At 42.5% G+C, this 15829-nt stretch overlaps 2 protein-coding genes across 3 annotated transcripts in view; both read left to right on the top strand.

Moving 5' to 3' along the window:
* Window positions 1–15829, top strand: part of ACADM (acyl-CoA dehydrogenase medium chain) — a 769283-nt gene that overhangs the window by 399852 nt on the left and 353602 nt on the right. The window lies entirely within an intron of this gene.
* The window catches only part of TNNI3K (TNNI3 interacting kinase), a 101839-nt gene that overhangs the window by 62329 nt on the left and 23681 nt on the right, over window positions 1–15829 (top strand). The window contains exons 18-21 of the mRNA XM_075509002.1: window positions 54–106; window positions 1508–1560; window positions 2782–2914; window positions 8544–8653. Coding sequence (XP_075365117.1) covers window positions 54–106; window positions 1508–1560; window positions 2782–2914; window positions 8544–8653 — 349 coding nt within the window. The remainder of the gene's footprint in view (window positions 1–53; window positions 107–1507; window positions 1561–2781; window positions 2915–8543; window positions 8654–15829) is intronic.

Genomic DNA, 15829 nt, shown 5'->3' on the forward strand with positions numbered 1-15829 from the left:
CGCTCTTTAAGGCACTATTAAACAATTACCTATAAAAATATTTTTTTCCCCAGTCACAATATTCTCCTGTATGAGGATGGTCACGCAGTTGTTGCTGATTTTGGAGGTAAGGAGTTTTTATGAAACATTCATAAATTAACCTCAAATTCTCTAAACCTGAACATGTGCGAAGAAAATGGTGAGGAGGCCGCTCTTCATTTTGTTATTATGAGAGGACACAAAAGGCTTTTAGGGTTGAGAATACCCCTATTTTTTATCTCGTCTTAGTTAGCAGGTGCTGTGGAGTTCCCCACTGTTTATCTGAGAAGGGAGCCCAGATGATAGTGAGATGGATGCATCTCAGTTTGCGTTCTAGCAGTAGGTCAGAGGAAGAAGGTGAGTGCAAATGCCTGTAACGGAAGGTGTGCCCTCCTCTTGCACGGCAAGGGCTCAGGATCTGAGGATGGTGCTATTGTGCAAGTCTGCCTGTTGGCAGCCCAGCCCCATGGCAATAGGGCAGGTTTCCTTCATTTTAGTTGAAAGAGCAGAATGTAGCTCGTTATTTCAGTTATGGACCTTAGTAGCTTTGTGCTCAAAATTCGACTAGGCTATACTTTATGAATCTGTATTTCGTGCATTGTCATGGTGTTTATCGGCCAAGCTCCATGGGAAAGCATTCTTGTTGGTGCAAGGGTGGAGTTTAGGGTGCTGAGTTTGACCTGACTCCTCAGGAACTACTTGACTTAAGACATGGCCAGTGTCACTGTGCAATATCACCTCAGATGTGATCAGTAGAGACGCGTGAACATCCCCGTAACACAGGAGGAGGGTGCTGGCAGCATGACCACCTCTGTGAGGGACCCAGTGCTGACCCAGCCCTGTTGTTCTGCAGCCTGCTGAAGCAGAGATAGCACAAGGCTTGGACCACGTGGGAGTAGCTGCTTGTCGGGGGCGTTGCTGACAATACTCTTACTCATACAGATGCACATTTAAGTGTATTCTTCTGGTATGTCAAAGGCATCTAAGTCCTGCTTGGGGACTTATTTATGTATCACAAAACGTAGTATATACTACCTTCGCTATATTCCTGCAAGATCTTGTCATTTTTAGGTGGGCTGCTTTTCTGACGTTAAATAAGACTGACAGGCTTCTGTGGGATTGCATTTGAATGCAGGGCTCAGTGACTGTTTGTTGTAAATCTAGATACAGTTATATTAACCAGTACCAATAACCATGAGGTCACAAATTCTGAGCCGGACCCTCAGCTGCTGTAAACTGCTATTAATGTCCATGGAGCTTTGTAGATTTATGCCAGTGCTGAATTTGGCATGCAGGTTTCAGAAGCCTCACTGGCTGTATACATCCTTGTTGAAAAAGAGCTATCACAGTTCTCCTGGACTCTCCAAACCCCAGAGTTATTAAAAAAAAAAAACAAACCCACCTCTTTTTATCAAGGCTTTTGTATCATAAGGTGGGTATCTGTATTGGCTTGACAGTAATTTTTTTTTTTTTGTTCTGTGTGTTTCAGAATCTAGATTTTTGCAATCCCTGGATGAAGACAACATGACAAAACAACCTGGGGTTTGTTTCTTGCTTTGTTCCACATAATTAGTATAAAACATACAGGCAAACTCAGTTTAGGAGAAAATGACATTAGAAATACTTTTGTCAGAAAAGATGAACTGGGATAGTATTTTGTCTCTCTTAATGTTTCTTTGTGGATTTTTTTTCCTTTAAGCCTCTTTAATAGCAGATATGAGTGAATATATAATATCTGTAACAGAAAATAATGCTTTATAAGGTTGTCTTTGGAGCTCTATTGCCCCCAAAATCCTTAGTAAAGTGTCATGTTTTTAATCCACCCTTCCCCACTCACATACACGTGGTGCTGGCAGGTGGTTCCTATTTCTAATAGGGAATTAGTTATTGAACACTGATTTTCTTTCAGAGTTCTTTTCTCCATTACAAGCCTGTTGCTCACAGAGAGTCAGCTTTACAAGACAGTATTGCTGTCTTCGGAAGTTTTAGCTGTCTTCCAGATGCATTCTGTGTGTCACTCCATGGTCGTGAAAGGTTGCACCATCATAATGACTAATTGTGGAATAGGATGGGTGATGCTAAAACCAGGGTTTGACAATCATCTTTTTAACAAATTGTAACGTGCGCTCACGGCGCAAGGAGCGAGGACTGCTGCTGCAGCCCTGGGTCCTGCTGGGGTTTGAAGACGTCTCACTGAGAAGACCTGTCTTGTAAAGAACGTAGGTTAAGTTACCGAGCTGCAAGGAAACGGCAAAAACACCCTGAGCTCACTGCTGCAGCAGGAGGCTGGTTGCTTGTGAAGCAGCCTCAGAACTGGGCTTTGCAGAAAGCAGGGAGACGCCAAGAGAGGAGGCACCGACCCAATGCAGATGTCGCCAGTTTTTCCACCTCCCAGCTGGACTGGCAGTTGAGTGGTATTAGATGACATGCTCGGACCTCATGATGTGGTCTCCAGACTCTGAGGCTGGGTGTTCTGCTTTTATTCTAGCACTAGTCTCATGTTTAAAGCCTGATCAGTCTGGCTTTATGAGGCTCAGACAGCTACCGTACTAATGCTGTTCTGTATAACGTGCAATAATATGCTGCCTTAGATCTTGCAAGCTGGGTGAAAATTTTTCCTGGCAAATTTACCAGTTATTTTATGGAGCAACGGAGGCAAGGAAATAAGAAAAGAAAGGAAAACAAACATACAAATATAGGAAAAGATGCATAGATGAGGAAGTAAACACTGTTAATGTATTATTGATGTTTTCTGCTGCACAGAACCTACGGTGGATGGCCCCTGAGGTGTTCACCCAGTGTACAAGGTACACCATAAAAGCCGACGTTTTCAGCTATGCTTTGTGCCTCTGGGAGCTGTTAACAGGTGAAATTCCATTTGCTCACCTGAAACCAGGTAAGATGCTCAATGAATTAATATTTAAATTTCTCTGAACTAGAGAAGTAGCTACACTGTGTATTAACCAATGTTTTACTGAAGTTTGTTATTAAGTGCTAAGATCATGCATTCAGTGAAAAGCATAGAACTATCCCACTATTATCGCATATATTGCTACAGATCTACATCACTTAAAATTTCTTATCCAGTTCTAGGATTAAGAATAAGTCACTCTAATTGTAGGCCTTTTGTCTCTCACGTTGGTGTCGGGATTGTAAAGCCATTCCTTGATACATCTCCTCCTTGACCGTATTCTCATGTAGCTTAAGAAAGCAGCTGCAAACAGCGGTGGGGTAGCAGCAGCAAACCAACGTTTCCAGGACTGCGCTTTGCACTCCCTGAGATTTTGACCTCTTGAGGTCTGCCAGGAATTGTTAGAGGCCGAGAGTGCCGCAGGATGTGGTAAGAGCTAGCACGGGTAATGAGAGAGGTTTTGGGGCCCCGTGCCGTCGACACCTCCCGCTGCGCTCTGTCCTCCTGCGGGCGGAGGTGGATCTGTGGCCATGCTGTTGTGCAGCTCTCTCCGCACAGGAGATGGCCTGGAGGAACCTTACTGAGACGTTTCACCCCAGCAACTGAAACGGCTGTGAAACATGGGGGATCTTTTGTTGTGTTTTAACTGGGTTTGGGGTACAAAGAGAACAGTTGCTGGAGGACGAGATGTGCGAAGTTTGTCAGATGGATCTCAAAGAGGTTTTCTGATGTTTGGAGAAAGCATGGCCTATGGCAGCATTTTGACCTTGAAAAAGGTGAATTTCTCTTAGTTCATACAAATGTTTATGCCCAAGCAGAATATAAATGTCGGTAACAATGTATAGTCCTTTAGTGTTCATACATCTATGTGTCTGTGTATAACTGTATGTCTAATTCTGTTTCTTAGGTGTCTATCAAGATGCTATTCCCTTTTTAGGTCAATTGCTTTATAAATTACTCAAATACTAAATGAAACCTAATGTATTTTTCTCATTAGGGCATTGCTCTTATCTTTTCAAAGTCATTTTTGATAAATGCAAAGTTTTACTTATTGATTCCTTCCTTGGTTTGTTTTTTTTTGTTTCTGTTGGGGGAATCATTAAATAAAGATTCACTTTTCTGCTATTTTGAGATTATACCTCCATTGGATGCCTTTGTGATGTTCAGAAGGTCAGCCTCTCGCATGCAAAAGGCAGTTGTCATTAATATTGGCAATTAGTGTGTCAACTTGGTATATGACCTTCTACGCTGTATTACCTGGTTTTCCTATCTCTTTATTTCGAACTGCTAAAGTGATGCAGAAGCCAAACATCTGACTCAATTCCACTTCAGGTTCCAGAAATAAAATACCTTTAGCTGTGAACCTGAGTTTCAGTTCTGAATCGTTTTCATGTTTGTATTCCTTTTCCACTGGTCCTTGTTTCATGGCCATCTAACTGAAGATCAAACCATACATTCCTGGGTGCAGTTCTAGTACACCATCATCCATATTAGCAAAGCCTTCTATACAGTTACCGTTTCTAACATTAATCTCAGTTAATTCTGAATTAAGCATTTTACTCTGTTCAAGTTATGGTCTAGGTAGGACTAGAAGACTCGAGAGGAGTTAAAGCACACTGGGAGCATCATAAATGAAATAAAGGGCATAAAAAAAGGTATAGGAGCACTGTTTCTCTCCCTCCTCCCCCCTTTTTTTAAAATGTATTACAGCAACTGAATAATAAGGTCCCTTTATCCTGACTTCCATGGCCTTGCTGGCTTTTTGTTTCTGCAGTTTTAAGAGAAGCATTTTCTGTCCCTTCTTTCTTTGCTGAGACACTACGCCTAAGGAAGGGCTCTTTCCTTCTCCTCCACTGTAGTGATGAGTCCTTCCTTATCTCCAGATCACCAGCAGTTTGTTTGAATCCTGTTATAAAACACATTTTTCCAAAGACTGTGTTGATGTCCACAAGCATGGGGCTGCAGTTTTCTGAAATGCTGAGGTTTGATGCAGGTCTGTTCTCCCTAAAGTGAGCCCACCTAGCACCTCATTTTGGTCCTCTCAGTGGCGTAAGTAAGTGTAATTTTCCCCCTTCTGTGGATACGGAAACTGAGACTTTGTACAAGGTCACAAAGCAGGTGATTTTTCAGATGCAACAGCCATGGTTTACAAGTAGTTCCTAGTGTCTGTCGTACCTCCAACTGTTCTGCTTGTGAAAGATATATTGACGCACAAAAAAAATACTGCATGTGCACATCTGATTTATATATATATTCTGCAAAAAGCAGCTTTGGGGGTGTTGTATGTTTTATAGTCTATATAAAAGTCCCACATTTAAGGTATATGTTCAGATGATGACTATTCAGTTAAATACAAATCCCATATTTTCCTCAAAGTATGTATTTCAGGATGAGGGATTTTCTTTATGAAAATGTTGCATGTTATCTGCAGAACGCTAACTCTAATTATGCATCACTGACTTTTTTCCTGGACCACATAGAGGTCCAGGAAGCCATTCTGGTGAAGTCCATTGAAATAATTAGGTGTTGAAAAGAATATTTGATTAAAACGAAAACGAGGTGTCACCCATTGAAATAAAAGTCGTCACCCCATTAAAAGCAATTCCCTGTTCTCTACTGAATCTAGTACAGTATCCAGTTATATAAGGGTATGCTCTATACTGAATAAGATATCCATTCATCAGATTTCTATTTGATGAATATGAATAAACATTTTCATAAGTATTGAATCAAAGTCACTACTTAATTCATCAAATAGAACATCTGTTAAAACAGGTGTATTCCCCAATTAAATCACTTCATCGTTAAGTCAAACATAGTGCTTGTTGAGGTCCGCATCATGCAGTCCTATGGAACCAAAGCCTGCAGCGTGTCTTCTGGTCAGTAAGGAACCCTACCGAACGTGCTCAGCAATCACCTGTAAAACCGACAAGGTGAAAAAAACATAATGATGGTTCTGAGAAGTTGCTGGAGAATGCAAAACTTAATATTTATTAAATATAGAGATTACTTCTTTGCTGAGGTTTTTACAGTCTGAGAGTTTGCATATATTTCAAATATAGCAATTAGGCAACCGGTTGATAATTAATGGTGTCATTGTCATATCATTACATTATTAAGGCCCAGGCTACACTGCAAGTGCCGTTCAGGTTTGTAGCCAGGTTAGGAAACAGTTGGGATTCACCAGCAGGCTGAGACTGCGTGAGCGTGGAGCACAAATACACGTCCGCCAGCGTGCACAGAAGGCACGAGAGCTGCATGTCACAAACGCTGCGTCACCTCAGCAGGGCTGTGCTCACGTAAGCAGACAGAGAGGTTTTGCGGATCAGTGGAGGTGGATGACGTGTTTGGTCTTTGTCTTTGTTGTCACTTTTCCTTTGGGGACCGTGTGGCTGGGATGCAGGTTCTTCAGCGGATGCGCTGATGTGTTTGTTGCCCGCTTGCTTGAGCTGCAGTTGAGATGAGCGGGTCTGTCTCCCAGTTAGAAACCCAGCAATGGTTCCCAGGCCGGTCCTATCCTGCTTTCCTGAGAACCGTGGCTCAGTTCTCTATTCATGCGTTGTGCGCATCTCAGGTATGCTTGCACAAGGCGTGACTGCAAAGGCGTCCCTCTGTGCTCTAGGCACAGTCTGCTTGTGGAAGTAGACGTTGGCAGTTACCTGGTGCGCAATCTTCCATTTAAAAGACATTTTGGAAGGCCCGGGGGGGAAAGGACACCCTCGGATACCTGAAGATCCTCTTCCTTGGCTGTTTTCCACAGCTGGCATTCAATTCACACCTGTAAAACTGTCAGCAAGTAAGCTTTGGGTAGCATTTTGTGGGGAAACACAGGGATACAGATGTCTGGAAATTATACGTGTGAAACTAGATTCAGAAACTGAACCACTGCATCCCACATAGCAAAAATAATGCAAAGATGACACTTGCACTAGGAAATGGCACGTTATGATTATAAACGTACAGGTATCCAATACAGGAGATGTTGATTAACATTCTGCAGTTACTACAGTTGTTCCCCTGATCCATAAAAAAGAACAAATTGAAATAGCATTTTTGTACGTAGGTTGTCATTGATTCCCCTCCTGGCTTGCAGCTGCTCTGACCCAGAGGAAAGGCAGGATCTGCCCCACCAGGCAAAGCGGAGAAGACTCAGGGGTTCCAGGATATCACATAGCAGGGCTGGAAAGCACCGCTAAGTTCGGAGTTTTGAGGACTCCCCTGATTCTTTTCTGTTTTGCTCCTTTTTGAGAAGAATGGATTCTTGTCATTTAATTCAGTCATTCTAAAGTACTTTTTAACAGATACCTTTTTTTTAGCTGAAGAAAAAGCCACCTGACAGTGAAAGGGGAGCCCAAACACTAGTGACACGAACAAACTTTGTAAAGTGTTATAGAAGTACACAGAAACACACAGTGTGTTTCTCCCTTTCTTTTTCTAATCCTGACCCCATTAAACTGATGGAATAAATCCTATTAACTTTTGTAAGACAAGATCTTGCCAACAAGTAACATAACACTTACATTACCTTTGGCAGAAAAAAAAGGAGCATTTTTCATTGCTATATTAATGCGATTTGCATTTGCCCTCTTTTCGTAGTGTCTGCTAGGCCAAAGATGAATCCAGGGCTACCTGAGTCATGCCTTCAAAACCTTGTTAGAGCGGAATCAAAATTAGGCAAGCTGTTTGCGCCTCCTGACTACATATAGTTGCAATATCACAGGATTTATCTGATATTCACATTCTGAACCATCATTATGCAGACAAAAGCTGCAATGAGGACGGACAATGGCTGAAATTAATCTATTCTTATGATGAATACTGTGATGAGAATGGGCTATGGCTAAAAAAACCTAGACCGTTCTTGTTACAATCTCATGGTTGCAATTGTACAGTTCCCTGCATATCCCATATACTCTGATCACATCGTTTTAAAGTGTCAGGCAAACAAAGGAGTTTACTTAGCTTTTGATATGAGTTCAAAGTACATTTGTTTTGGCCTGAAAAACTTTTGCTCAAAAGGAATGAGAGGGATTAACCATGTATTTGGATTCATTAAACGTGTAAACCCAATTAGGAAAACACTGTGGCCATTTTGTCTCAGTCCTAGCGGCTTGCACTTACAAAAAGGCACTCCCTAGATTTTTACTAAACAAACACTTAGAATTCATTTTTGTCTTAGACTTGAACAGAACTAGCCATGGGTTATTGTAGGAGATCTGTTACCAATTTATCTGCAACTGGAGTATACCTGTCACCCTGTCTTAATAATGCAGATGATAAATTTTTTGAAAAGTGAGTTGAAGGTTGACTCATTTTTTCCCCCAAAGCCTTTTTTTTTTTTTTTAGGAGTTAAGCTAAATTAGGTTGTCTTCACCCACGCTCAGTCTTAACGGCAATGTGTTTCCATTCAGGGTTACGGACTGCCTTGGCTATCGTTACAAACAGTATGGCTTGGAAAGCCTCTTTGAGGCTACAAGTCCTTATCTACAGGTTTGATGGTTCAGCACTGCTGTACCTGCTGGGGTGTATTTCAGTGGTAAACAGCTTGTGTTTTCCTGGGAACGTGTGTGATTGCTGGGTGCTAACGGGTTTCTGTCGCGCTGTTCGCTTGCAGCAGCGGCAGCGGCCGACATGGCGTACCACCACATCCGCCCGCCCATCGGGTACTCCATCCCCAAGCCCATCTCCGCCCTGCTGATGAGGGGCTGGAACGCCTGTCCTGAGGTGAGTGCCCCCGCCTCGCGCAGCCGGAGAGGCAGCGGGAAAAGGAGTGTTTCTGCTTTGGCCAGCCCTCTGTCTGACTTCCCGTGGCTTGCCCAAAAGCCCCGGTTTCCCAGGCAAGTGCCATTGCAGAAAGCCCTGAGACAGTTAATGGCGTATGTCAAGAAATACAGAAGAGTTGGTGGATTGAGGAGGAAAGTAAATTAACATTTAGCTTTTCAAACTTTAAGTAATTATGTAAATTTGATTATGACTTGAGTTATTACTGAGTGAGTAGAAAAATACTTGCTGCTCTCAGACTTTTGTAGGTATTTTCTATGAATTATTGATTTATTTTTTTTTCCCCATGTGAAAAATAAAATCCGTACCATCGCAAAGAGGAGCCAAGTTACCCTGGCAGCGTACAAACTTCTGACTACTTTTATACCGTGTTCTGCGGCTATTGCCTCATACACTAATAGGCTACAGGCACAGGAGGTGCGTAGAAGACCGAACGATCTGAAGACAATCAGAAGTCCTCTCCCTGGCATTTCTGACACATTGCTGCAGTCCCTGTTCTGGGAACGCTTGGGGATAGGACACACAGTCAGAAGTTATGAGAAATCCTGTTTCTGAGAGAAATGGGGATCAGTCTGGGGCCTCTTTCTTCTTCATGGCAGCTGCTCTCGGTTCATAATACCCAAAACTTCTCACTGTTTTGTGGTTTTTTCTTAAGCTGCTGTAAGATAAACTCTGCATACTGGTCTTGTGTGTTTGCGTTCCCTGAGAAAACACTTATATATATTTACTTATCACTGTGTTTCTTGCTTTTAAAGCAGTATCTTTTTCTCCTCTCAAACGCAGAGTAGGTAAGACCAACGAGGACACACTGACTGGTCCAAGAGACTAGTCCTCATAAGGGGATCTTTTCGTGATAAATTTTCGGACCCACAGGTTTGGAAGTTAAGGAAACAAAGAGTTAAGAATATTTTGGATCTGCTTAGAACGCCTTCTGTGTTAAAATTTAGTTTCTGAGCAGCAGCTCTAGCCAACTGCTTGGAGAGCATGCGGTGGCTGGTTACGGGACTGCCAGCCAGGGATCTTAGGAGGCTGCGAATGGAGGGCAGCTGTCCTGCAGAGAGCCAGACCTCAGTCCCTGCCACCAGGAGCTTAGCGGGTGCCTGTGCTTTAGGAGGGAAAGATGACCAGAAAGCTTAGTGAGCGATGTGAATTTAAGGTAGAATTTAACAGATGCAGGTATAAAAAAAGATTTTGTAGCAAGCAAACAGTAATAAGCCGAGCACAGAAATGTTTTAAGTACTGCAACTTGTACATTACAGAGAGCAGACATGGTTTTGAGAACTGTAAAAGTAAATTTTTACGTTAAATTAAATTCATGCTGTATGTTCCAGGTCATAAACGCCGCTGGCTGCTCCGGTCAGTGAACTTTTCCTGGTTTATCTTCCTCTCGCTTACATTCTACGTTGTTCTGTTCGGCTCTGACACAACCAGATGTGGTTCCTGTCTGATTCTTCCCATTACCAAAACCAATATTCAGTTAATTGAGGAAAATTACTTGAGCTGAATTACCTTTAATTTTTTCCGATACTTTAATCAAAAAGTATTTTGTGTTTTTGGACTTGAAATTTCCCACCACAATGATGCTAATAACTTTCAGGAAAGCTGGGGCAGTTTGTCTGTAGATTGGAAGAAAGAAAAAGAGCGCTGTCATCATGGTTGTTTTCCTCACTTGCTTTTGCCTCCAAAGGTGATGCATTAGCATATTCTGCAGATGGTGGGTACAATAGAGCTTTGGGAGTGGAGATTTCAGCTTCATTTATTCTGCAAGGAATTAAAGGCACCTCATTTTCTGCCTCAAAACTACTGTCTCCTAATTCTGGTAACGCAGCCTCTTCGTGTTCTTCCAGTGGCATTTCAGCTGCTTCGAGTTCATTGTTGTCTTGGTAAGGCTGACTGTTTTTAAAGTCTTGCAAATCCTGCGTGTCTTCTGTATGCCCAGCACTCTTCATTTGAAGACTGGTATCACTGCCCAGTAATATCTTTCCGTTTTCTGTAGGACTGAGGATACTGGCTGTGCTAGGTGCAACTTGGCACTTTTTTTATAGTGTTAGAATGTTTTGCTCTTCACATTATCCAAAATTTGTAGCATATTTTCTGTTTTGGTATCTGAGATTATTTGTGTGTCTGAAAAAAAATGTTTTCAACTTCATTTTCATTAAGTGGCATTGTACTTTCTCTTTTCTCTAGTTTTGTTCCATCTTCTCCAGTGTTATCAGTCCTGTTCATGTTGTCTGCAATATCGGCTTCTTCTTTTTACTGCTAGTTAACTGCCAGTTAACCAGAATAGTCACGTGTAAACTTGGCGACTCTAACAGGGAACAGCGTCCATTTGTGCTGAAATTGTACCATTCTTTGCAGAAGCCTGGGCCACAGCAACTGAATTACAGGATTTAGAACAGGCAGGCCTCCTTGTGAATGTTTTCATGTCCTTCCCAAGTCCTTGACATTTCTACTATAGTTACATTTTTGCTCTGGATTTTGCATTCCTGGCTTTGGCTGAAGTATTGTGTTGTATTTTCAAAAACTAGTCCTCGCTCTCTAGGACTAGTGCTAGAATTCAGTGCTAGGATTTTTTTTTTCCAAGTTCTTTACCACTCCTGTCTCATTAGTGAGACCTGAAGAAGAATTGGCACTTCTTTCCTTTTTTTTAAATGTCTCTGCACATGTGATCCTGTGGCCTCCATCACATCACCTTGATTTCCCTCTGTGGGAAATAAATTCTGCAATTCTGGATTGAAAACAGAAGAAAGACTTCTTACAGTCTCAGGGGCTGAGACAGAGGTAAGGTGTTTTTGTTCTTCAGGACTTCTGCCTTCGGACCCTTCATCCTTCTTACGTCAGAAATGTTATGGGAAGGAGGGTAAACATCCACTACCAAGACACTGCAGACTTCTCACGGTTTTCCAGCAGCTAACGCTATTTGCTATAATAACTGCACTTCCTGTGGCTTTGCTCCCGGGTGGTGGCTGCTTGTCACAGCATGCAGAGCAACGCCTTCGGAGTAAACCTCTTTTTCTTCGTGAGCATTAGTGCGCTTATTGGTGATTGCACAAGATATCTGCTTTATTTTTCTTTCTGCTTTCATCAGTTGCATTCTCAAAGCCGCTGTCAGTTTTCTCAGGATTTCATTCAGCAATTCCTTGCGCTGGTGACTGATTTTCTATTCCAGCTGTTCACCTGGTTGGACTCTAATCTTGGACGCAAATTAAATTTTATAGTCAACAAGTCATGTCCCCTTATTTTCATTTTACTTTTCCATTTGGCTTCATCTTCTCTCACCCAGTTTTGATTTCCAGGAAGATCCTGATCGGAGACCGCTTACCTTTCCCATTTATTGTTTCTGAACTCCTGTGTCTTCTAGTTTCACAAGTAATCATTTCGGGTTTGATGCCAATGTTTTGCTTTTCCTGTGATCCTGTCTCATAGGAGCCAGTTGTAACACCCATCCTCTTTGCTAGCTTAGGTACATAAAAGCTACCATTTTTTGGCCTTCATCTTCTCTTGAGTCCAGCTGATAAGGGTAGCTCTTCATCATTAAGTACTCTTCTGTTATTCGGCTTACTGATTTTTGTTCTTGTCTTTCTCCACCTGTAGAATAATTCTGGAACTTATCACGGTTCCTGTGTTTGCAGGTAAGACTGTTTCCTAGTAGCAAAGAAACGTTTTTGCCTTTTTCTGGCAGTCCGCATAGATCACCACATTGTGATCTGTGAACTGGTAACATCTTTTGCACACCACGTTCCTTTGATTCCGTTGCACCAGAGATACTGGTGGTGGCTTGCAATGAAATGCTGTTGCCTGTGAAGTTTTAAGCTGTCTTCTGGTTTTGATGAAACTGCCATGCTTCAATTGTTAAACACTTTTGAAGTATCTCCTTTGCAAGGATTTCACATATTCTGCTGAATGTGTCATTCCCAATGTCTGCTAAACAATGAAAGGGAATTTAGCACAAGGAGTATTATTATTATTATTATTATTATTATTATTATTATTATTATACCAATTAAATAGCTGTTTGGGATGCTTATCTAAGTAGCACAAAAAAGCCTTTCTAGTTGCAGCATAATGTTAGCTAACACCTTAACCCAGGAAGGATAAGACGTTATCACCTTAGAGCACTATGGAGACAACACTCCCCTGTTACAGCCACATTTTATAATGCCCGATAAAATTAACTGATTGAATTTTAAAGCCTTTCCTGCAATACAGAGACATCAACGTCACCAGGAGCCAGGACTGGGGCTGAGGTGGGCACAGGAATGCAGCATTTTAATCCCTTTGCTGCCCAATGCGCAGAGGTCTGTGTAAGGAGGCATCATGAATCTGCTGGCTCATCATGGCTCTCCCTGTGAGAACGTTAGGCATCCTCCAACAGTCCTGGACAAAGGTACTGCATAGGGAAACCTGTGAAGAGCCAAGCTCATGAGAAAGCTTTGGCTAAATCTTTGCTTTATGTAGTTATTTAAATGAAATAATAAAGTTTGATCCATGAGATGGACTGAATGGAGGACAGATAAACTATGTCAGATAAAGTTTGATCCATGAGATGGACTCAATGGAGGACAGATAAACTTCCCTATAGCTCCTTTGGCATCTGTATTTGGGGGTTTTGGGGGGGTTGGGTTGCAGGGTTTTTTCTCTGTAACTATTTCGTACTTGCACCAGCCCACAGTCTTGGGGCGATGGGCTGGCCCAACCTGACAAGGTCTTTGGAAAGAAAGGGAATGACATCAAGGGCAACATTTTTCAGAAAGGGCTGTGTCTCACCATAAAAAAAAAAAAAAAAAAAAAAATTGGGAACATAATCTGATTGCAAGGTCTTGGACTCATAAGCACTGGATTTGTAAAAGACCTCTGGTCTGCAGCTGGATGGAGCAAGGCATTCACGTTCTTTCTTAAAAAAGCTCATCGTCAATGTTAAGGACGTTTTTGACAAGATAAGATACTGCCGCGTAAGTGCTTTTGGAAGTGAGCTCTCGTGGCAGACGAGCGGCCGCTGGTGGCTCAGGCAGGACGTGGCGTGGGGCGCGTTGCCCCTCTCCCTCTGCCGGGGCAGCTCCGGCAGGGAGGGATGCCCTGTCCCCCTTCTCGGGCCGGCACCCGGACCGGAGCGCCGAGGGGAAAGAGCTGGAGGTGGTGGTGGTGCCGAGGAGGTTGCGAGGAGGATGCTGCCGCGCTGCTCTGTGAAACCAGAATGGATAATCTGGGAGTGCTGAAGGGTAACAGATGACGGTCGGCTTTATACGCCACTCAGAAAAAACGTGCAATGCAGTGAAAAGGCTGCAAGCACAGTCTGTCTAGCTCTCTTCTTTTTGCGTGGTAGATACAAACTTTTACGAATGGTTTAACATTGGTACGATTTTCTTGAGAAGGGAACTTTTGGGGAGATTTGCTCAGAGAAGGCAGAGCCTGTGTGGGGAGCCAGAGAGAAGAACGAAGGAGGACCACAGGAAGAGGGATGTGGAATGGAAGAAAGTCTTGCCTCTGAGATGGTGATGCGAACCAGGTTCTTTTCTCTAGCAGAAATTGTTTTCACTAATAAAACCTTGGGTTTTAAACTGCCTTCAAATTCAAAGGAATGTGGTTCAGTGTATTATCTGGGTTCCTGTTAAAAACACTTAAAAAAAAAATTTGCATCTCTCTGGCAAGTTTCTGATCTACTCCGTCATCCCAGTTACAAAACCAGGGCACGTTTCTTGCTTTTGTTCTTTAGAAGGTAGAAGATCCCCTTCGTGATCCCTTCCACGTAGCGTATTGCAGAATGCTGTGATAGTATTGTGTTATTCTAAAGATAACCCCTCTAGTGTTAAAGCTCTTCAAATGCCACCGTCCTCAATGGCACACTGATGCTCAGGAGTACCGCGCATGTGTGAGTAACCTGAGGGAGTGTGAGGCGTTCTTTAAAGAGAACTTTGTTGCTGATTAAAAATACCCATCGGCTTTCTGAAGGATAGAGTAGGAAAATCTTGAGTTTTGTACTTTCCTCTGCTTTTCAGTCAAACCAAATATAATACTTTCCTGTCCCTACCTCATATTAGTCCAATATTATCCTCCATAGGTTTTACTTTTAACTTGACTGCAAGGTTAGGAAACCATGACAATCTCCTACTTGGACCCGGTCATCTCGACTTTGGGGTTTTTTATAGCCGTGTATAGCAGTGTACAGGAGGTATAACACGTCCCTGAATTTTGCTTATGGCCACTGATTTACTCAGATATGTCCTCATTAAATGCATGACGATCAAACTCTTTCTTTCCTTCTGAATTTTGAATTTCATTCTGATTTTCCCCTTACGGTCCTCTCTGTTCTCTTCTAAAAGAAAATCCACCTTTATCAATCTTTGACAGGTCATGCAGTGCTGTAGTCTGTAAATCTTCCCACTGGCCCAGGCTGCTTGGGTTAGTAACAGCTCCGTAGAAATCCTCCTTCGGGGCCTCTGCTTCATCATTCCCAGGCACGCTTCTGCAAAGCTCTTGAGAGCACAACTCCATCAACCTGCACTTGAGGCATGAGAATGAGCCGCCTCTCTTGTGAGCAGTGTCCCTCTGAATGCTCCTCAGTGATGTCTGTAGGCATATGGACATTTTATTTGCCTTTAGCCTTGCATGAGGCCTATTTTCCTGTAGAAAGAGGCACATTTCTTTGCCAGACCTGACAATAGACATGACTATTATTTCATTTTCCTGAGCTGAGCAGTGGTTACAGGATCCCACAGTGAGATAATTTCTTGGCTCATTTCACACTGGGATGCATCTGGAGTGTTCTGATGCGTGTTCATTCGCTCTACCTTGTTCAAGTTTCCAGGTAAAGAAGGCCAAGACTAGGCAAGAGAGACCAACAACTCCTGTAACAAATAACAAGTTTAAAGGAGAAAATTGCATACATAAGCATATTGCTAGGAAAATATAAATTGAAAAGACTGTGTTACTTTTCTTGTACTCTACAGTGGTTGGAAATCGAGAGAGGATAATAAGGTCAGTTAAAGCCTTCTGCCGTATCGTCTCACAGGTAGTACAATGCACACATGTCATCGTGCATGGGTAAGATTGGGTAAGATTTGGCATGGGTAAGATTGGGTAAGATTTGGCAGAGCAGCCTGTTAGACGCAGAGCAGTGGC

The sequence above is a fragment of the Mycteria americana genome, chromosome 7, assembly GCF_035582795.1.
Source record: "Mycteria americana isolate JAX WOST 10 ecotype Jacksonville Zoo and Gardens chromosome 7, USCA_MyAme_1.0, whole genome shotgun sequence".
Lineage (NCBI taxonomy): Eukaryota > Metazoa > Chordata > Aves > Ciconiiformes > Ciconiidae > Mycteria > Mycteria americana.